General features: G+C 50.3%; 8 protein-coding genes and 1 non-coding gene across 9 annotated transcripts; 7 read left to right on the top strand and 2 right to left on the bottom strand.

Annotated features, from left to right (window-relative positions):
- Nucleotides 1-80: 80 nt before the first annotated feature.
- Nucleotides 81-1814, top strand: AtWU_04979 (glutamyl-tRNA(Gln) amidotransferase subunit HER2; the record flags this gene model as incomplete). The annotated part of the gene is made up of 4 exons (XM_035500089.1): nucleotides 81-219; nucleotides 291-615; nucleotides 692-867; nucleotides 940-1814. 4 exons carry the CDS (start codon nucleotides 81-83, stop codon nucleotides 1812-1814), a joined length of 1515 nt encoding a protein of 504 aa, XP_035355982.1.
- A 386-nt stretch (nucleotides 1815-2200) lies between these two features.
- AtWU_04980 (SPRY domain-containing protein) lies at nucleotides 2201-4054 on the bottom strand (the record flags this gene model as incomplete). Its single annotated transcript, XM_035500090.1, has 1 exon — nucleotides 2201-4054. One exon carries the CDS (start codon nucleotides 4052-4054, stop codon nucleotides 2201-2203), a length of 1854 nt encoding a protein of 617 aa, XP_035355983.1.
- Nucleotides 4055-5119: 1065 nt separating this feature from the next.
- AtWU_04981 (snoRNA-binding rRNA-processing protein ENP1) lies at nucleotides 5120-6720 on the top strand (the record flags this gene model as incomplete). Its single annotated transcript, XM_035500091.1, has 3 exons — nucleotides 5120-5488; nucleotides 5553-5800; nucleotides 5856-6720. The coding sequence occupies 3 exons, from the start codon at nucleotides 5120-5122 to the stop codon at nucleotides 6718-6720; spliced, it is 1482 nt and encodes a 493-aa protein (XP_035355984.1).
- Nucleotides 6721-8799: 2079 nt separating this feature from the next.
- Nucleotides 8800-10170, top strand: hacA (transcription factor HAC1; the record flags this gene model as incomplete). Its single annotated transcript, XM_035500092.1, has 2 exons — nucleotides 8800-9005; nucleotides 9069-10170. The coding sequence occupies 2 exons, from the start codon at nucleotides 8800-8802 to the stop codon at nucleotides 10168-10170; spliced, it is 1308 nt and encodes a 435-aa protein (XP_035355985.1).
- A 492-nt stretch (nucleotides 10171-10662) lies between these two features.
- AtWU_04983 (putative SNF7 family protein Fti1/Did2) lies at nucleotides 10663-11418 on the top strand (the record flags this gene model as incomplete). The annotated part of the gene is made up of 2 exons (XM_035500093.1): nucleotides 10663-10707; nucleotides 10828-11418. 2 exons carry the CDS (start codon nucleotides 10663-10665, stop codon nucleotides 11416-11418), a joined length of 636 nt encoding a protein of 211 aa, XP_035355986.1.
- A 709-nt stretch (nucleotides 11419-12127) lies between these two features.
- On the top strand, nucleotides 12128-12200 carry AtWU_t121. Its single transcript has one exon. It is a non-coding gene; the product is annotated as a tRNA-Lys (tRNA).
- A 403-nt stretch (nucleotides 12201-12603) lies between these two features.
- On the top strand, nucleotides 12604-15525 carry AtWU_04984 (uncharacterized protein; the record flags this gene model as incomplete). Its single annotated transcript, XM_035500094.1, has 7 exons — nucleotides 12604-12794; nucleotides 12858-13352; nucleotides 13410-13934; nucleotides 14357-14495; nucleotides 14553-14629; nucleotides 14684-14757; nucleotides 14825-15525. The coding sequence occupies 7 exons, from the start codon at nucleotides 12604-12606 to the stop codon at nucleotides 15523-15525; spliced, it is 2202 nt and encodes a 733-aa protein (XP_035355987.1).
- Nucleotides 15526-15768: 243 nt separating this feature from the next.
- On the top strand, nucleotides 15769-17675 carry AtWU_04985 (3-oxoacid CoA-transferase; the record flags this gene model as incomplete). The annotated part of the gene is made up of 5 exons (XM_035500095.1): nucleotides 15769-16051; nucleotides 16117-16401; nucleotides 16459-16645; nucleotides 16704-17457; nucleotides 17541-17675. The coding sequence occupies 5 exons, from the start codon at nucleotides 15769-15771 to the stop codon at nucleotides 17673-17675; spliced, it is 1644 nt and encodes a 547-aa protein (XP_035355988.1).
- Nucleotides 17676-18156: 481 nt separating this feature from the next.
- Nucleotides 18157-20136, bottom strand: AtWU_04986 (dynamin central region family protein; the record flags this gene model as incomplete). Its single annotated transcript, XM_035500096.1, has 6 exons — nucleotides 18157-18247; nucleotides 18312-18541; nucleotides 18609-18929; nucleotides 19003-19401; nucleotides 19471-19732; nucleotides 19793-20136. 6 exons carry the CDS (start codon nucleotides 20134-20136, stop codon nucleotides 18157-18159), a joined length of 1647 nt encoding a protein of 548 aa, XP_035355989.1.
- Nucleotides 20137-20641: the final 505 nt, after the last annotated feature.

Consider the following 20641-nt stretch of genomic DNA (forward strand, 5'->3'; position numbering starts at 1 on the left):
TCGATCAATGAATCGATCGGTTTTCTAGAGAGCTTCCATTGTCTGGGTGGTACCCTTTTTGTATAAAGCTACACACCTCAATGTCGCTCTTGCGCGAAGCCGAGAAGTGCTTGGCTAATCAGGGCTCTCATGCGGCTCTAAATGCGCTAATCACCACTCTACATCAGTCAGGGCAATGGTTGGAACGTGTGAGAGATGCGGATGCGCGGCGCACCCGGGGTGAGTATGAAGGCTGCATTGCAACCAATCCTCGCTTTCTTCAGAGCTAACAAACTCGCTTCGCCAACTAGGGACGCCCAAGTCCGAGGTAGACGGCCTGTTGGTCGCCATCAAGGACAACATATGCACACGCGATCTTCCAACAACATGCGCTTCAAACGCTCTAGATAAATTCGTCAGTCCGTTTAACGCGACAGTTGTTCAACAATTGGAAGACGCAGGTGCCGTCGTGGCCGGCAAAGCCAATCTCGACGAATTTGGAATGGGATCCCACTCTATACATTCGAACTTTGGTCCTGTCAAAAGCTCGCGCCGTGACCTGCATGCCGAGTATCTCTCGGCCGGTGGTAGTTCGGGTGGAAGTGCGGTTGCTGTTGCGACAGCCCAATGTTATGCGTATGTAACTCTCCGGATCCGCCTTGAATAATAGGGCTAGGAACGGCTTGGCTTAACATTGCTGCAATATTTATAGAGCGTTGGGTACTGATACAGGCGGCTCCGTGCGATTGCCCGCCGCATATACGGGAACAGTCGGCTTCAAGCCTTCTTATGGGCTAGTCTCTCGCTGGGGAGTGGTTGCGTACGCCAACTCACTAGATACGGTCGGAATACTGGGAAGAGACGTGGCCAGCGTTCGCCGTGTCTTCGGTATGTCTTGACTTTGTCGGATTCCTCCTGTCTCGCTGCGTCTCGATTTGCTAACCCGTGCTCGCAACATAGGCGTGGTAAACAAGCATGATTCACGCGACCCCACTAACCTTTCTCCCTCCAGTCGGTCGCGGCTAGATTCACATCTTAGGATGCCTGCCTTGGCGTCTCGGACAAACTCTCCCCTCAGGATAGGAGTTCCAGTCGAGTACAACATATCAGAGTTGTCTCCATCTGCGCGACATGCGTGGTCTCGCTCGCTGGCCCATTTGCAGCGACAGGGCCACAGCATCCAAACGGTCTCCCTTCCAACGACTAAACTCGCGTTGTCGGCATACTATGTACTCGCGCCTGCTGAGGCATCCTCAAACCTGGCCAAGTATGATGGCGTCAGGTACGGGAGCCGCCCTGAAGCACCAGATGGGAATGCATCGTCAGAAAGTTATCTATATGCGAAAACACGAGGTGAAGGTTTCGGCTCCGAAGTCAAAAGACGGATCCTGCTCGGGGCATTTAGCCTAAGCGCTGATGCTATGGATAACTACTTTATTCAAGCACAGCGGGTTCGCCGCCTTGTTCAACATGATTTCAACACCGCATTTAGGGCATGCCAACCCCTGATTTCTTCACAACTGGGATCAAAGTTGGATTCTGCAGACACCGGTGTAGACGTTCTCATTTGCCCAACAGCGCCGTCATCACCACCACGCATTTCAAGCCTTATCGGACCCGATGCGACAGCTTCGCCTTTGGAGGCATATACGAATGATGTTTTTACTGTGCCTGCTAGTCTGGCAGGCCTTCCGGCCATATCTGTACCGGTCACTACAGAAAGCGCTGGTGATGCCGAGGATGGAGATTTGGCTGGAATCCAAATTATTGGCCAATACGGTGATGATGAGCTTGTGTTGAAGGTTGCCGAGATGCTCGAGGGCAGGCACCTATGAAAAACTTTTGTCTCCATAAATGCGAATACCCCAGACTCCATTCATAGATGTCTATATGTATACAAACTAAAATGTATAAACTAGAGAAATTCTGCGCCAGTAACTCCCAAGAGGTGTCGCTGTTAGTTTGTATAAAACCTTGCAAACTGAGATGTGCTCGGGATTCGGAGCGCAAAGAAAAGGAAACTATTGCAGACTAGTATATTATGTATACTTGTACAGAGTTCGAAATCGTGATATAAGTCCACCAGCCCCGTAACGTGCCCTGGTCACGTGTCGGTCATTCCAACACCGACTTCCCTAAGGCAAGGCCGGTGTAGTAGACTGGGTTAGGGATGCTAGACGTAATCCCGTAACCAGTGGCCGAAGCGTTGACGGTATGGCGTTCAAGACATCTCAACATCTCCATCTCCAGTTGACACCTCGGGTATTGTAGTCTGAGGTGCTTCTGGGACCGGGGCATCGGCGCTCGTGGTGTCTTCAAGCGTGGTCTGGCCTGGATCTAGGTCCATGACACTCCCGGCTTCGTTGCCATTGCCAGCGGGATTAGCAGCAGTTTCACTTTGACCGTCGGCAACTGGAGGAATAGCGGACTCATAAGCCGCACTGACACCACCTTTCAACACCTCGGAGCCACCAACTGCCCCAGTTCCAGAGCCGTCGAGCTCTGCGTTATTGACAACGTTGCCGTCTACTCCGCCCCAGACGCACATCGCCTCAACCTCGTCCACGATATCTGCAACTATGTCCTCAACTATTTGCTCATTGAATCGTTCGCCAATTCCCCGAATTGGCTCGCCGTTGTCTGTATGAGATGGCGGGCCCACCCACCATGGCCCGTCGAAGCGGCATTCAACCGCGCCTCCGCCGTAGCAGCTGACAGCGGGGTAATAACCGATCATTCCATCATCTGCGTTCTCGCGCTCACCGATGCCCAAGTTATTCGTGCCATTGGCAAGTCGGCTGGCCGGTGGTAAGAAAGCATACAGTTCTTCGAAAGGAGTGCCCATCTTTACACCGTTCTTGTATATTGTAATGCTTGAACCGGGTAGAGTTCGCAAGGATGCATCCTCAGCATTGAACGGAGATGGAGGCCCAAACGTAGGTGTTTCTTTGAGGTTAAATGCGTAATCGCGTAGCTGTTTTGTTGGAAACACGTTCGATTGTTGCCAACAAAAGTCTGATTTGTAGTGGAAAGGAATGCGGTCACGGACTATATTCGTGACTGACGGGGCTTCTGAGCTCGGTGTTGAAACCTCGCCATCCGCACCTGACTCATAAGTTCCCTCTACAACTTTCTTGTGAAGAGAGAGTGGCGGGAGGGTGATTAGTAGGCCGATAACATCTCCCTCACGAATGGATTCGCCTTTTGGAAAGAAGTACTCGCACCGCATCCGATTGACAACCTCGCCATTCACATCACGAATACCATATCCATAACAGTCGACGCCTACGTTGGCATCGAGGTCTGCCTCCCGTCGTGCGAAACCGAGACGTACATGTCCCCTGGACGGTAAATTTCCATTGCTATTTGAAGATGGAGCCGATGAATTATTCATAACACCACTGACGATGCGCGCTTCGTAGTAATAAGATCCCTCGCGCGCGCAGACATTGGCGCGTGCAGTATGCCAAGGCTCGTTAGAAGTAACTGCGAGAGCGTCTTTACTGAAAAGTATGGCAGCTGGAGAGTCTTCGAAGCTGAAGCGGGCGTGGTAAGGCTGAACATCAGTCTGGCGGTATTTGATATGCGGAAAGCTGGGGTCGGCTATGGCGTAGCTATAACGAAAACCATTCTTGTTGGTGAGCTTATCGACGATCTCAAAGAAGTCCCAGCTTTGACCGATAACGTCTGATGTTTTTCGGTTGACAAAATTCAGCTGCCGGGGTTGTGGGGGTAACAGATCGGATGAGCGAGGCTCTGCCAGCAAAAGAGGCCTTAGTATGCTGAGATCTGAGCTGGGAAGTGCAGTGTTTTGGACAGCAACTGCTCGCTTCTTCGGTGGCATGCTTTCCTGATCCAGACCCTTGGCTTCACGCTTTTTGCGGCTGTCACGTTTGGTACGCTTTGACTTCAATCCATCGGCTTGTGCAGGGGCATTGCTAGCAGGTATAGGAGAAGATCTCGCATTAGAATCAGGTAAGGAACCGGCGAAAAATGGTGTTCCTCCAGGAGGCAAGATCGGAGAGTTCAAGTTAGACGAAGGTGCAGAAGACCCAGCCGGTTGTGTGGAAGCCATTGTTGATCGACTCAAAAAATGCAATGTTGAGTGGGAGAGTTCATAGGCCCGGGGCAATATCAGATAGGATAGACGTCAGTGTGGAATACTTGTTGATGGGAACCCAACAGTCCGGTGTAGGTTGCGCATATGACTCGGTATCGGCAACGACAGGGAAAAGCCAGTCAGATATACTGTTACCACAGCTTTGTCGAATTAAATGTACAGGTCTCGGAGGGGAGCGACTCTATCAAGAGTGACCAGAAGCCTCGATATGCGATGAGCGGAGGTGATGTTACAGTTTCCAGGATAACCCGGGGTCGCAATAACGCCTGTGGAAAAAGTAGCAGAAGGTCAGAATTACATATGAATCAGTGTGAATCCAGAGCTGTCTTTGTATTCTCATTGTGGGTGTCGGAGCTGAGCCTCCAAGGGATATTGAAGGTACCATATGTACCATGCCCTGAACACCATATAGAAAGTTGGAGATGAGGAACGCGGAAGTGGGTTCGGAGTGCCCTGGGACTTACCACAAGGGCTGCTGGTCGACACGACTTAGATTAGCCAGTTGTAGTTAGGAAAAAGACCGCAGTCAGTTTATTAGGTAGTCGTATAAGGTCAAATAGGGGTTGATTGAACTCTTCTTGCAAGCCTCAAGGCCCGTCCTGCATCACATGCCTGTTGTTTATGCGCAAGTTGCATGCGACGAGCGGAAAGCAATCTTGTCGCCGATTAAAGGCGGTGAGCTACAGTACTGCCGGCAGGTGTCGAGGGCCAAGTGGTGCCTCGAGATAAGAGGGGTAAAGGCGGTATAAGATATCATCCAATAAGAAATAGCATGCATAAAGCGGTGAGGACTGACTCCGCTTTGGCGACGCCAAAAAAAAGAGCTCGACAAAAAATTTGAATCACATGACCTGGAAATTTACACACATTTTCTTGGAGGTTGATACCCGAGAGAGAGAGACGATCCACGTTCGCAGTGCCTATTATCCGGTGATTAGGTGGATTCGGTGCTAGCTGGAGCCTTTTGGTATCATATAAACCTCGGTTTCTAATACACACATCCAAAGGGGCACCGTCACCATGCCCAAGGCAACATCCTCTCGCTCCGCCGCCGGCCGCCGGCACAATCCTCTAGCTGAGGATTATATGACTGCTGGTCATCTGAGAACTCAATCGGCCAAAAAGTCCAGTCGCAAGTCTCGTGAGGGAGACGAACAAGAAGATGGGGAGCGCTTCGTTGATGCGAAGATGTCCCGGAAGATCCTGCAAATCGGACAGGAACTGGCTGATGAGGATGCTGAAGAACAAAGAGCCACAGCAGGCGCTGCTGCTGATATGACGAACGCAGCCTTTGATTTTGAGTCTCGCCTGGAAGGTGATGAGGCCTTTTCCGATGACGAAAAATTCCAAGACGACCAATGGGACGACGAAGAGGAAATTGAGGAAGTTGTATGTCACTGGAATCTCTCTCTTCAAAAATCTCTGGGAACCCTTTTGCTGATATATCGATTAGGAGGTCGACCCCGATGATCTTGATATGTTCAACAAGTTCATTCCTGCAGGCGACGAAGACCCGATATTCAACCCCAGTGGACCCGAAGCCGAAGGTCAGACTAGGAACCTAGCCGATCTTATTCTGGAGAAGATCGCGGAACATGAAGCGAAGCAGGGCGGAGAGAGCGGCGGGCCCTTCATTCAGGGTGGTGGATTACCGGAGGATGCTGTTCAAATACCCGCGAAAGCGGTGGAGGTATATGAGAAGTGAGTACGGATTGCGCCGTGTTGCCGTTCACGCAAGGCTAATCGAAAATCAAAGGGTCGGCATGATACTTTCTCGCTACAAATCTGGACCTCTTCCGAAGCCCTTCAAGATCCTTCCTTCTGTGCCCAACTGGCCCACCCTTCTCGATATTACACGGCCTGAGTCTTGGACGGCCAATGCTGTCTATGCCGGTACCAGAATCTTCATTTCGTCGAAGCCAGCAGTCGCACAGGAGTTCATCGCCACAGTGCTCCTTGACCGTGTCCGGGAGGAAATCCATGAGACCAAGAAGCTCAATGTCCACACCTACAATGCGTTGAAGAAAGCGCTATACAAGCCCGCCTGTTTCTTCAAGGGCCTACTCTTCCCCTTGGTGTCGAGCGGAACCTGCACACTACGAGAAGCCCATATTGTCTCTTCTGTCATTGCACGTGTCTCTATCCCGGTCTTGCACTCAGCTGCAGCATTACTCCGCATGTGTGATCTCGCTGCTGAACAGTCGTTGCGCTCTTTGGAAAGTACCGGTGCAGTGAACATGTTCATTCGCGTTTTCCTGGAGAAGAAGTATGCGCTTCCCTACAAGGTGATTGACGCCCTCGTTTTCCATTTCCTGCGCTTCCGTGCTACCGACAATGATGCCATGATGACCGATGGATCCCGTGAAGCCAACAAGGTTTACAAGCTTCCTGTCCTTTGGCACCAGTCTCTGCTGGTGTTTGCGCAACGCTACCGCAATGATATCACCGAGGATCAGCGTGAGGCGCTTTTGGATTTGCTTTTGGTCCGTGGACACAAGGATATCGGACCCGAGGTCAGGCGGGAACTGCTGGCAGGTAGAGGACGAGGTGTGGTTGCACCAGACCCGGAAAACCAAGGTGCTATTGATGCCGGTGATGATACGATGGATGTCACGTTATAGACGAACTGCTGCGGGACCGCGTTAGGAGTGTAAACTGGGAGGCGAGACGAGGTGCCCCCCGGTGACTTCGAAAAATTTGCATCTTGCTATGATTCAATCACGAGTCGTGACCGGCATGGGCGTTATTTTTGGGCTATTGAATTGTTACATCCATTTCTTTTGTTTCTTAGGCACATATTATTCCCACGGTTACACATGAGTTTGGCAGCTAGGTGCTCTCACTTGAGCACAGTAAAAGGTAGATAAGAACCAACCCATTGGCTAGAAAACGAGGGGGTGAACACATTTTGTTGTCACGTACAGCTTTGTTTTCATAAGCGCATGCCACCATTCATACATCATTCCTACGTTCTGACGGAGTGCAACAAAGCGCGAAGGAGGCGGCCCCAAACCTGACAGGGCTGTAGGATTTCTAGAAGCGTTATTAATTAAGTACGGGATGCTTTTTGCTCCCTCTCCCCCACTCCCCCCTGTCTCTCGATAAGTGTCTATATTGCGTCGGAGCTAAGATCAATCTAACGGCGAAGGGAGACCGTCGGACTTAATTATTTAGATATCAGGCCATGTCCCGAATAGTACTGTGTATGCGCATTGCGCAATAGTTAGCCCGTCGAGGGTGACCCCCGTGTTTCTGGTACATTCCACCCGCTAACCAAGTCGGTCAAGGAATGCGGGAAATTGAATAACAAGTTCCAGACCCCAAAGATACTGGCGCTCCAATGATTTCCCCTGCCACGCCCACAACATTGGAAGCCCCCTTCTGGCCCCATCTTTCACACCCTCCGTCTCTAAGAATGGCGCCACGGTGGATCAAGTTCCACGGATTCACTTTGTCTTATCACCAATGAACTGCGCCAACCACGTTCTTTACCCCCTGGAGACTCTTCACCCTAGCCCTGGATGCCACACTCAAAAGGGGTGCACAATAAGAGTCCAGACGCGTTCACACTTCACACATTCTAGGTAATTAATGATCTCATCAATGGAAAATAAAGCCTCCCCAATCGAAAAACAGTCACAACTAAGTATATACTGCACATAAAGGAGCGAAAGCAAAGGCTGTATGTAATACAGAATAGAACTACTATCTACTAAAGCTTGCGGATTTAATTGCCGGACGAAGTAAGACATCGGCGGGGGTCGTGTTCAAAGAGAGGCAGTGCGAGAGATAAAAATGGCACAGGCATCATCGGAAGAATAATCACCGTGGGGAATTGGGCTAGAACAAAGTGGAATGGAGTAAAGTCCGTCAATCATCTATCTAGTATCTACGTACCTTTCTCCAAGGTATCTACGGAGTATGATCCGCAAGATTGCGAGTTGAGACCACAAGAGGGGCGCAGGGAGCCACTGGGGGAGGGTTCCACCTTGAGAGCGAGACTTGTCGCAGGTAAAGAGGGCTTTGAGACGGAAGGTGTGAAAGATGGGGCCAGAAGGGGGCTTCCAATGTTGTGGCAGGGGGAAACACACTGGGGGGTCTCTCTCTCTCCCTTCGCAGTCCCTCCTCTCCCAAGCATTTGGCTTACAGAACGTACTTGTGTAAAGTTACGGGGAACCATGGTGCCTGGAGTATTTACCGTACGGTCATTTGGGGCGCAAAGGGGCACATTCACCCAACCGGACATTGCACAGGGGCGTAATGGGTCTGTAACGGTTACCGGAACTTGGCTGACGACGATGACTCCGCCCCCTTACTTGCAGGGAGGCGGCCTGATCTGACCACGTTGGCCTTTTAAAGAGTCGCTCACTCCCCCAGCTCTCACAGTCGATCAGGAAATCGTCCTCACTCTCAACCTTTTATTCTTTCTTGTTTATTGAGGACACCTGTCCTTCTTGGCCCTATCCCTCTTGTTGTCTGGTACACTTGACCCCAGGCACCACTTGGCCAGGCCTGGCCCCCCCAGCTTCCCCCGTTATGACACCGTGGCCTGTGTTCCTGTGACACGGGCAAGCAGACCTCCACAACCAAGCTGTGTCGACCTACATCACCGTCCTCCCTTGCAGTGCGGTTTAAGATAAGGCTCATAGTAATCTGATTGATCCACAATCAAAGATCAATCACCTGTCACGCTTGCAATAATGGAAGAAGCATTCTCTCCAGTCGACTCCCTCGCCGGCTCCCCGACGCCTGAGTTGCCATTGCTGACAGTGTCCCCGGCGGACACGTCGCTTGATGACTCGTCGATGCAGTCTGGGGAGACCAAAGCCGAAGAGAAGAAGCCTGTGAAGAAGAGAAAGTCATGGGGCCAGGAATTGCCTGTCCCGAAGACTAACTTGCCTCCGAGGTAAGACATTTAGATCAAAATACAACTATATATCTATTCACATGATGCTAATTCGACATCCAGGAAACGGGCCAAGACTGAAGATGAGAAAGAGCAACGTCGTATCGAGCGCGTCCTTCGTAATCGTGCGGCAGCACAAACATCACGCGAGCGCAAGAGGCTCGAAATGGAGAAGTTGGAAAATGAGAAGATCCAGATGGAACAGCAGAACCAGTTCCTTCTGCAACGACTATCCCAGATGGAAGCCGAGAACAATCGCTTGAACCAACAAGTCGCTCAACTATCGGCTGAGGTCCGGGGCTCCCGCGGCAACACTCCCAAGCCCGGCTCCCCTGTCTCCGCTTCTCCTACTCTCACCCCCACCCTGTTCAAACAAGAGCGCGACGAAATCCCTCTTGAACGGATTCCTTTCCCCACACCCTCTATCACCGACTACTCCCCTACCTTGAGGCCTTCCACTCTGGCTGAGTCCTCCGACGTGACACAACATCCTGCAGCGGTGTTGTGCGACCTGCAGTGTCCGTCGCTGGACTCGAAGGAGAAGGAAGTGCCCTCTCTCTCTTTGACGTCGGCTCAAACCCTGAACCTCACGCTGCCGATGATCTTGCAGCTCCTCTTTCTGACGATGACTTCCACCGCCTATTCAACGTTGATTCACCCGTTGGGTCAGATTCTTCAGTCCTTGAAGACGGGTTCGCCTTTGACGTTCTCGACGGAGGAGATCTATCAGCATTTCCATTTGATTCTATGGTTGATTTCGACCCCGAATCTGTTGGCTTCGAAGGCATCGAGCCGCCCCACGGTCTTCCGGATGAGACTTCTCGCCAGACTTCTAGCGTGCAACCCAGCCTTGGCGCGTCCACTTCGCGATGCGACGGGCAGGGCATTGCAGCTGGCTGTTAGCGAGCAGTTTCGCCAGGGAGATGCATCGGCTATCGATGGTAACGGAGTCCAATGGAGCTGGGAGTCCTTGTTGACCTTGGCGTGGACGATAGACCTACTCGAAAAGCCGGGACGACGCAAACGAATCTTGAGCGGTTTGAAATCAGCGAAAACTGGACGGCGAAGTAATATTGGCAAGTCTCAAAGGAGTACACGGAGTTCATGGAGTTCACGAAGCACCCAAGAGGCGTTGACGTCTCTCCTGATGGGCAAGCATAGTTGAGGTTCCGGCTGTAAATTATCATAAATTCTTATAATTCTATTTTAGATTTTCAATCCAGCAGTTAATGGTCTGCTCGTCATTTCTCTTTCGCTTTTTTCAACCGACAGGTGACCAGGAAATACAGTTTCTGAGCCCGTTAGATTTGCAAGTAGCTGGGCACCATACATAGTCTTGTAGCTACCACATCAATTCTTTAGGCATCAGCGGTACTACTTCACTACCATTATTGTCAATTGTAGTCGGCATGCAGGTTGTAGTGGCACCTCCGCGCGCAGCGGATACGGCGATCGGGATGACGTTGCCACGCAGTCCCCCGCCCTCCCATCTAGACTGACTGTCTGTCCATCGGGGCTGAATGTTGCCTCCCGCTCCCTATCTTTTGACCCCAAACTTCCTATCTCTTCCATGCGCCCAAGCCTCACTTTTTGCCTAGATACCCTTCTTGTGCCCACTCTATTTTTCGTCACCTGTTCCTTTCAGTCCTAGAACAAAATGGTTCGGAAGGATCCTATCTTTGAAGCCCGCACCAATGTCAAGGTAGGCGGTGCCCCATTATTCCCCCTCTCTGCGGCAACATTTCAGCGTTTGCCCGCTTATCAACGCTCCCTTGTCTGAATAATTGTCAGTTGGCTAATTTTATAATTGTCCATCTTTTAGCTACACTCTAATCGACTGAAAAAGGAGGCCGCCCGTGCGGAAGCGACCTTTAAATCCGAGAAAGCTAAGGCTGACAAGGCCATGAAAAACCGCGAATTTCAGATCGCCCGCATCCATGCCGCTTCTGCCGTACGAGAAAAACGCAGACAGGTGACCCTCAAGGCGGAGGCTGCCAGAGCAGATGTCATTATCAACGAGCTCAAGGCTGCGCAGAGCACTCGGGACACGTCTCGGACGCTTGCATTGGCATCACGGGGCCTGGATGCTGCCTCCAAGAGTGTAAATCTTGAGAGCTTGGTTTCCCATGCGAACAATTTCCTGGCGCGCTCCGAAGATTTCAAGATTGCTAGCAGTGCGATCGAGGATGTTGCGCAAGGGATCTCTATGCAGGAGAATGGCGCAGAGGGTGAAGCCGATGTGGATCGCCTGATGGAGCAACTTGCTGATGACGCTGGGGTGGATCTCCGGATGGCTTTGGAGCAGGATGCTGCTGCTGCTCCTAAGGAGGAGGTTAAGGCTCCGAAACAAGTTGACACTGAAGTTGAGGATGGCTTGGATGCTAGGCTACGAGCTCTCAGGGCGACCAACTGAATTTCAACTACTTCGTTTCTATCGTCCTCTACTGTCACGTTAACTTTGGCCTTGTACTTGTTGATATGCTTTCGGATTCGGCGAACTATTGGGGTAACTAACAGCGCGTTGGGTATTTTTAGGGTTGAGGTTCAGTTACTCTTGAGAGTGTATTGTTCTGTGGGCGCTCATGACTATATGGTCCATCATCATGCTATGCTTTACATGCTTTGTGGGTTCTTGCAATCTCTTTCGTTACATACCCGTGAAAATCGCACTTGCTGCATACGTTCATTGTCTTGCCATGCATTTGAAGGAATTCTAAATGGTCGGTCTTATAAGAGAGACGCACATTTCCTCTGCACAGATACTGTTCGAGTGGTATAGATACCTTTCCTCATATTGTCATTTTCGGTCCCTTCTTGAATTGGTACGTTTCTTCCATACACGTGCTCTATTTTCTGTCCATGGACAATTATGGAGCATAGTTACAAGGAGAATAGGTCTTTCATCCATATACTCATCGTGGGGTACCATCGTTTATTCAAGACAAGTGTTTCAAGGAGCAGTGACATGGTCAGTTTGTAGGAATATGGCCGCTATTTAACAATACATATAAAAAGGGTGTATAGAGAAGAATTCTCAGTAGGCGCAGCATTATACTTCATTACCCCTTCACGGCTGTCGTAGACTCATAGATCCTAAATAACTACCGTTATTCAACGAGCAAGCCCGGCTAGCTCAATCGGTAGAGCGTGAGACTCTTAATCTCAAGGCTGCGGGTTCGAGCCCCGCGTTGGGCTTTCCTTTTTTTTCCCATCATAAAGTATGTTCACCACCCGGCTAACATGACTTGTCCTTCATTTTTCTTCTTCCACCCACCCGTCTTTTGCTATGCTTTTACCTTGTGCTTCCAATTCAATCGACCTCTCGTAGGCATTCTTACGGTTCTAGCATAGCTGAAACACTATTCTAAAGCCACAGCCGTTTCCTTCCGGATGTTGTTCCGCCGCTGTCTATGAATGCCGCATAAAATATGTTTCCGTGATCGTCATTTATCAGCCACTGAGCCACCTTTGATCCGGGCCGTGTCATCTCCATGAGCCGGTAGTAAGTTTCCAAGACCCAGCCACGAACGTTGGGATAGCGAAAAGGCTATATACCCCATAACCATAAAGCTGCTTGAGTTAACTCTTGTAACAGGCGATGGATAGCTCCGCTGCGTTGGATCCCAACAAAGCATCTCATGGTCGACAAGCCGCCTGCTTGAACTGTAGGAAAAGCAAGGTCCGGTGCAATCGAAGCCAGGATGATGCGTCGTGTAGCAGATGCAAACAGACCAATGTTGAATGCATCATCCCCAGTCACCATGTCGGTAGACAAAAAGGGGTCAAAAAGTACGCGCTAAACTAAACGCCTTGATCTTTCAAGGACCCCCAAGCTGACATGGTGAAAATTAGCAAACGCAAAGGCCTTGAAAAAGCATTACATCAGATTGAACAGGCCATAAAAAGACCGAGGAGTGATGCGTCAGGGTCTGAGGCGGCCCAAAAGCTCATATCAGACCTTCAAGAGATGCTCAGCAATACACGCGAACAGCAGTTACATAGCGAGGCAGACGACCAGTCCGAAGATTTTGACCGGTCCTATACATACCATTCGCCCCGGGATAATATTGGCGATAATCTGTCTCTAGATGATGCAGAGAATCCTTTGCAACTACTCGCACGTGCCTCTGATCTACAGCTATCGCCGACCGAGGTGCGTGGTGCACACAAATGGCCACCTTCAACAATTCAACCATCAGGCATGCTACAGAACAGCACCGAAGGAAGCGACCCTGCCGCGCAATCATATTTTGTTCCCATCAGGGCAAGTCTAGATGTTGGTCCAGATATAGACCCCATCGACATCGGTCTTGTAACTCCGAGTGAAGCCGAATCGCTCTTCTCTTTGTATGCCCAGGCTGCGTTGACTAGATTTGTGATTTCATAGCTTACCATTGATGCCAGCTTTTATCAGAACCTCGCACATACTCGATGGGGCCTTGACCCCCTGGTCCATACCGTCTCGTTTGTGCGGACCCAATCCGCATTTCTATTCACCTCTATCATGGCCGCGGCTGCATTGTTCTTGCCATCTGCTACAGCACTGTCGAAGCGGCTATCTAGACACTGCAAGACACTGGCCCAGAATGTCATTGTCCGACGCCACAGATCTGTTGAGATCGTCCTAGCCTTCATGGTAAATGTTCCATGGATGGAGCCCGGTAGTTGCTTAGGAGATGACGATACATGTTCCTACATTGCCATGGCTCTAGCTGTTGCTTTGGATCTTTCGTTGAACAAGATTGTGCTTCCATCATCTAGCTTTGAGCCGAGCCTACTTAGGAGACTCGCCAAGGCCGAGACTATCGATGCAAAAAGAGCTCTATACATGGACCGATTTGATGGCGTAGAACCGACATCTGCATGGGGCCGAAGACTTCTTCGAAGGCGCGAGAGAACTTGGATAGCGCTGTTTGTCCTCGAAAGAGGGTAAGCATTTCACCAAAAGCTCCGCTATTATACCTGGGAGGCATTACTACCACACCAGCCAGGTTCCTCCATTACACACTTCTCTCATGCCACACCCTGCTGCCTACCTCGAAGGTTAAGGCTTTCTCCCTATAAGGTAATTCTTTTAGTACGGGCAGAGTACCTTCCATTCTCTTGATGGAGATATTTACCTATCTGAAGTATAAAATACTACCTCGGGCTTGAAATTAACCAAAACTACAGATAATAGAGCCTCTGCCCGTACTAAGAGAAATACTTTATAAGGAGAAAGCCTTACCCTTCTTCAAGATAGGCGGCAGGCTGTGACATGCGTGAAGTGTGATGTAGAGGAGTCTGGCTGGAATGGCGGTAGCGTCTTCCTTATACATAGGTGTAGCACCCGTCTAACCTTTGGCTTGCAGTGTATGTTTAGCTCGCGGACGAAGCTATACAGTTCCTTCGACTGCCCTTATAAACCATTGCGATAAGTGGCATGTGTCCGATTTTGCAGACTCGCGCGATGGCCCGATGAATTCGATGGCTGTCCTCAGACGAAACCTGGTAAGTGCACTGGCGGTCTCAAGCGTACGAAAGGACCTTTTTAACCGGAGCGAATAGGATGGTCTCTTCCTGAGAGTAAAAGCCAATTGCGATAGTCATCAGGTCACAGATGCCGGGTCTGAGGTAGCGCAATCGTACGTGTGCATCCCACAAGTTGTTGACACGCGAATAACTCACGGTGTTCCCAGGATCAAGAATATGATTGAAAGCTTCTACGACCAGTGGTATGAGATATGGGCGCCCGAGATAGGAGAAGGTCACTGTAAGTCCCTTGTAGGGGTGTGACAGGCTCGCATTAACCATTGGACAAACGGCTAATCTACACCAAGCACGCTCCCTTCCACCTTATGTGGAGATTCTTGTAACGCATACGAGGTTATCGACATATGGTGGTGTTATTAATCACCCTACAGCACCCTTGGAAGTCAAAAGATTCTTTCGTGCCGCCGGCCTTTCTTCTGCACTAAACGTCTTGAGAGCAGCTATACAAGGAGAGGCGCGATTGAAGTCTATGCCTAACAACACAGTCATCATGATATCCTTTGCTGCATGCTCGGCACTTAGTCTTAGCGTCATGCCAGAAGACAGCAGGTCTAGTTTGGCGCCAAGTGTTCATAATCTGATCGAGGAAACTGCAGGGGTCCTCGAGCGTATCGGAGCTACTACCCGCCATAGAAACGGTGCCTCTGTTCTCTATGGGCGCTTTTTGAGGGCGCTTGTCAGACGCGCTCCTGTAAGCGCAGGCTCCCAGAACGGACCGCGGGGCTTGGTCGAAACGGGGGCCCTACAACCTCCGCCAGACTTGGATGGGTATTGCCCAGTGGCTTCTGGGACACAACCATCCTCTATACCATCGTCTTTTATATGGCCTGAACCACTCAGATTTTCTGCCATGTCCGATGACCAGATCATAGACGCAGTGAACCGGGCTGGCACTGCATTTGGGACGACTGTGCCTGACGTCCCACTGGATGACCTAATGACTTGGGACTGGTTCGACGTCGGAAATGCGGCAGATTTTGGCTTCTGAATGGGTGAAAGCTTGCGCGCAGATCGGTGGCTACGCGGATCAATGAATGATCTCATTTCTGGTTCCGTTCCGGAGGGTCCTGGGAGCTCCGCCGCTCGGCGACTAGAAGTAGTGCCGAGTGCCGAGGGGTGCCGTTCTCAGCTTCCCATATTAACCAGCCCGATTTCCTGCTTTTCCTGACTGGATAGCCTCTGCAACAGTTTTTCGACTTCTATTCAACTGATTCTGTTGCTACGAGGGAAAATGGCAACCATTCGATTATCTGCGTTGGTCTTGTCGCGAAGGTTGATTGTTCGTCCGCAATGCTATCGGCGGTCGCAATTACTCACGAACCTGTATGCGCCTCCCGCTACTAAAGCCGGTAGCCGGGCCAGATACTCAACTTCTACACACGACCAAGCCCCGCGGGCTCCGAAGATTGACCGTGCCGCTTCAAAGTTATTCAAAGACGCGGATGCGGCCGTAGCAGATCTGAAGAGCGGGTCAACCATTCTTAGTTCAGGCTTCGGCCTATGTGGTGTCGCGGGTAAGGTCTCTCCTCGCGCTTTGCCAGATATAATACAGTTTGACTGACAAAGAAATCTACTGTAGAAACGTTGATCTCTGCGATACACCGCAGAGGGGCCGACAACTTGCATTCCTTGACGGCGGTATCGAACAATGCTGGTCTCGCTGGGAAGGGCGGGCTGTCTACCCTAACGCAAGCGGGACAGGTCAACAGACTCATACTTTCCTACCTGGGAAATAATAAAGCTCTGGAGAAGAAATACTTGACGGGAAATATTGCCATCGAACTGTGTCCACAAGGCAGTCTGGCCGAGCGACTACGTGCTGGAGGAGCTGGGATCCCCGCTTTTTATACCCCCACGGGAGTTCGTGAGTTTTTGATCACTAAGGGATACATGATATAACTTACTGAGTCAATTTCGGCAGATACTCTGCTTCAGAAGGGAGAGATTCCGGTGCGTGTAGACGAATCCGGAAAGGTGCTCGAGCCTGGCAAGCCCCGCGAGACAAGGGAGTTCAATGGCAAAACTTATATGATGGAGACTGCACTCAATGGGGATGTGGCGATTCTCAGAGCATGGAAGGCAGATGCTGCAGGAAATTGTGTTTTCCGGTAGGCATTTTTTCCAACGCTCTCTTATATACGATGAAATGCTAATGATGTGTCTTAGTTACACTACGAAGGCATTCGGCCCCATCATGGCGAAGGCAGCAGCCCTTACCATCGTGGAAGCCGAGAACATTGTCCCCGTTGGCTCAATCGACCCTAACGATGTTGATCTACCGGGAATCTTTGTTGATAGAATCGTCCCCGCAACCGATGAAAAGCATATCGAAATCAAGAAACTGCGATCTGACAAGGGTGATGAGGCAAACAAGAAGGCAGAGGACGCTGCGACTATCCTGCGGAACCGGATCGCCAAGCGGGCTGCTCGGGAACTCAAGCAGGGTTACTATGTCAACCTCGGTGTTGGTATTCCAACACTGGCCCCCTCATTTCTGCCCGAAGACGTAAAGGTTTGGATCCAATCCGAGAACGGTATCCTGGGAATGGGACCTTATCCGACCGAAGAGGAAGTTGATGCGGATATCATCAATGCCGGCAAAGAGACCGTCACTCTGGTACCGGGCGCTTCCACATTTGATAGCAGTGAGTCGTTTGGAATGATTCGCGGCGGGCATGTAGACGTGTCGATCTTGGGAGCTTTGCAGGTCGGCGCGAACGGCGACCTGGCGAACTACATGATTCCCGGCAAGGTGTTCAAGGGAATGGGAGGAGCCATGGACTTGATCTCCAACCCCGAGAAGACCAAGATTGTGGTTGCCACCAGCCACACGGCGAAGGACGGATCTCCGAAGATTGTGGACCAGTGCAGCCTTCCTTTGACTGGCGCCAACTGTGTCAGTACTATTATCACCGAACTAGTAAGTGGGAAAAGAGCCCTGGCCGATGACGGCAATCAGCAATCTTTCAGGGAAGGAAAGACGGAGCTAACAGCGGACTATAGTGCGTCTTCCAGGTCGACCGGACCAAGGGTGAGCTTTTGTTGACGGAATTGGCCCCGGGCGTGGAGGTCGAAGAGATTCAGAACAAGACTGGGGCGAAGTTTACGGTTGCGGAAAACCTGGACATCATGGAGTAAAACGAGTCGAGGCTAGATGTACATGTTATGAACCGCCCCTTACCTGTAAATCTACTTCTTTGTTTATATATATTGTCAAGGCAAAGGATCAGCTGACCCTGGCTGGAGAGAATGTCTCAACATCATATGGAGTATCATTACTCTTGCCCGGCCTTCTTCATCTCATTGATCCATACCTACCGTACCCAGGAAATCAACCACACATATGATATAATAGAACAATGATATATTACTGCATGCAAGCTTAGGTGAGCTCATCCAGCTTTCAAAGACTGTATTGTATGCATTTTGAAAATCCTCCAGAGAACTAGTAGTGCTTACTTGCTTACTACCAGCTAACAGACATACATATACATAGCCGACCACCCAAAAAGGGCATGGAACCGATGTATAAACGGGCATCTATTCTGTTAATACCATCTCCAATGTCCTTTTCGCCATCGAAAGAGCAGATAGATAGAGATGCGACGTATATATCATATCATGTTTGCAATTGCACCTCCAGGAGGACATTCGGAATGGCGGTTCTGTTCGCCGGCATGGAATAAGTGAAGTTCCAAAACCTAAAGTCACTATGAATGAAATGTGTTAGCTTATTGGTCACCAAACAAATTAGGCGCTAGAGGCTATATTTACTTGATGACTTGGTCGCTCAAGCTGTACGAGATGTTCAGGCTGTTCGGGTCCATATTGCCCGACACGGTAACATCCAGGCCGACAATGTCCTCCCAGCTGGCCACATTCTTCTGGGTCTCAAAAGGAGATACCAGGAACTGGAACTGAGAGGCCGACGTTCCACGCGGATAGGTCAGGTTCAGATACCCGGGTCCAACCTCGGCAGTCAGAGCCGGCTCTGTCGCATATAACTATGGAATGTTTGTTAGTCATGGCTTTTGAGATTCAGTATTGTTGTTTCAGTCCAGGAAAACCCACTGTTATCCACCCTATTCCAGCCCCAGTATCCCACTGAATGACAGCCGGGTTAAACTGTGAGGGATTAATGGCCGGGCCACCGACAACAGACTCATTGAAGGTCTCCGCTCCAATGGTGATGCCTTCACTCAGCCATGCAGCCACCTGTCGCGGGAAGGAGTCATATGGAATAGAGTAAGCAGAAGTGTTGACCGTATGCTCACCAGGGAAGACCTTCAGGGCTTGAACGGCCGATGAGGGGACAAGCGAGTTATGAAAGTTCGACAGGATGGCTATCAGGGGTGAGATGGAAAAGTCGGAGTTATGAGACATCATATACACCTTGTGTTTTATCGGTTGTTAGCGCCCAGACCCAATCAACGCAGTAATGATCCCCCCAGCCGGTCCTGCTCACCTTATCAATAACCGGAGAAGTCTCTTTCCCGACCAGTGACCAAATATGTCCCGACATGATACCAAAGTACTTTTGCATATCAAAGCCATAAGCTCGATCCCATGGACCGGCGAGGTTCTTCAACCCAGCATGATACAACTCCCCAATGGTGTCCCATGTATCCTGCAACATCTCCTTCCCTTTCCCCTTCATGACCGAGTCCTCTGCAGCGTACTTGGCCCACATGGTCAACGCAATCAGGGAAACTCCCGTGTACGTGGCACTGTTGAATTCCGAAAGCGTGTCTGCGCGATCGAACAGCTGGATGATCTCCTTTGCGTACGTCTCGCCGGAGTTTGTCATATTCCGGTCACCAAGTTTGCGTCCCGTCCAGCCTGTGATGATGGCACGCATTAAGGACTGCGCAGTCAAATAGTCAGCAATTTACTCTCACTTGGTAGTATGAAGAATTGATGATTCCTCACGCACCGGGTTCGTATACGAGGGATACAAATTATCATCATCCACTCCACCAACCCGGTAACTATCCCCGGTAGTGTCATTGTAAAGCGAGGCATGCATCAGTTGCGTCATATCTGCATCGATCAGATGCGGGAACTCCTCGAGCGCAATGATAAAGGCTGTGCCGATGAACTCTCTCCAGTTGGGGTCCCAGGTATCGTAGATAATGGGCGGATATGCTGCGGTTCCTACTGTAGGTTCTTCGGGGTACTGCTGGTAGTCTCCATACCTGTGTCGGTTAGTCAGTGCTTAATAGGGGAAAATGTCCCCCAAAGTGCCAATCACCCACCATTGATCACTTGTATCCTTGAACTGCGCATCTATCACATTTCGAATGATAGTCATGGCCTGAGCTACATCATCTCCCTGATCCCGAGCCAACAATCCCACGGCATACCACACGGACGTCCTGGTATCGTGTCGCAGCGCCGTCGCAGCACTCGGATCATAGACATATCCCGCCGAAGCATCGTATATCCGATCGAGGTAATCCATTGACTCTGTGAAAAGCTGGCATGTATTTGTTGACCAGGATGACTGGCACCAGCCATTACTATTGCTAGCACTGGCTGATACCGCCAGGGTAGTAGATCCGACGAGTGCGAGCACAGATGCTCTCAGATACCGCGACATTTTGCCTAGAAACAAAATTAAAAATTCCGATTTATTTCTCACACAGGACGCACAAACAGCAAGACAGGGAAAACCATTGTTTTATCTACATCATCTCTTTCCATTTGCGGGGGAAAGACAACACAACCCCATCGACGCCCATTATTGGTGCAAGTTCTTTTCCCCCTCTCCCCCTCAGTGGGGTTCGGGTTTATCGCAAGTTTTGTTTGTTGACTTCGGTCTTTTAGCCGGACTGCATGGACTGATAGACTCTTCTATACTAAATTCTAATCAATCGGGGTGGGATCGGCCGAAATGCGGGGTTGCAGGCGAGCTAGCATTTCATTTATCCCAGTCCCTATCTTTCTGTCTATCTAATATTCCCTTAGTGTACAATCAATGATAGATAGATAAGATAGGGTGATTAGGATATATAGCTAGATTTTATAGAGAGTATATAATCATACCAGGAGGACTTGTTCTAGGGCCCTAGATCTGATCCTGTGAGACTTCTTCCTCAAAGGCT

This window comes from Aspergillus tubingensis (genome assembly GCF_013340325.1).
Source record: "Aspergillus tubingensis WU-2223L DNA, scaffold_7, whole genome shotgun sequence".
Lineage (NCBI taxonomy): Eukaryota > Fungi > Ascomycota > Eurotiomycetes > Eurotiales > Aspergillaceae > Aspergillus > Aspergillus tubingensis.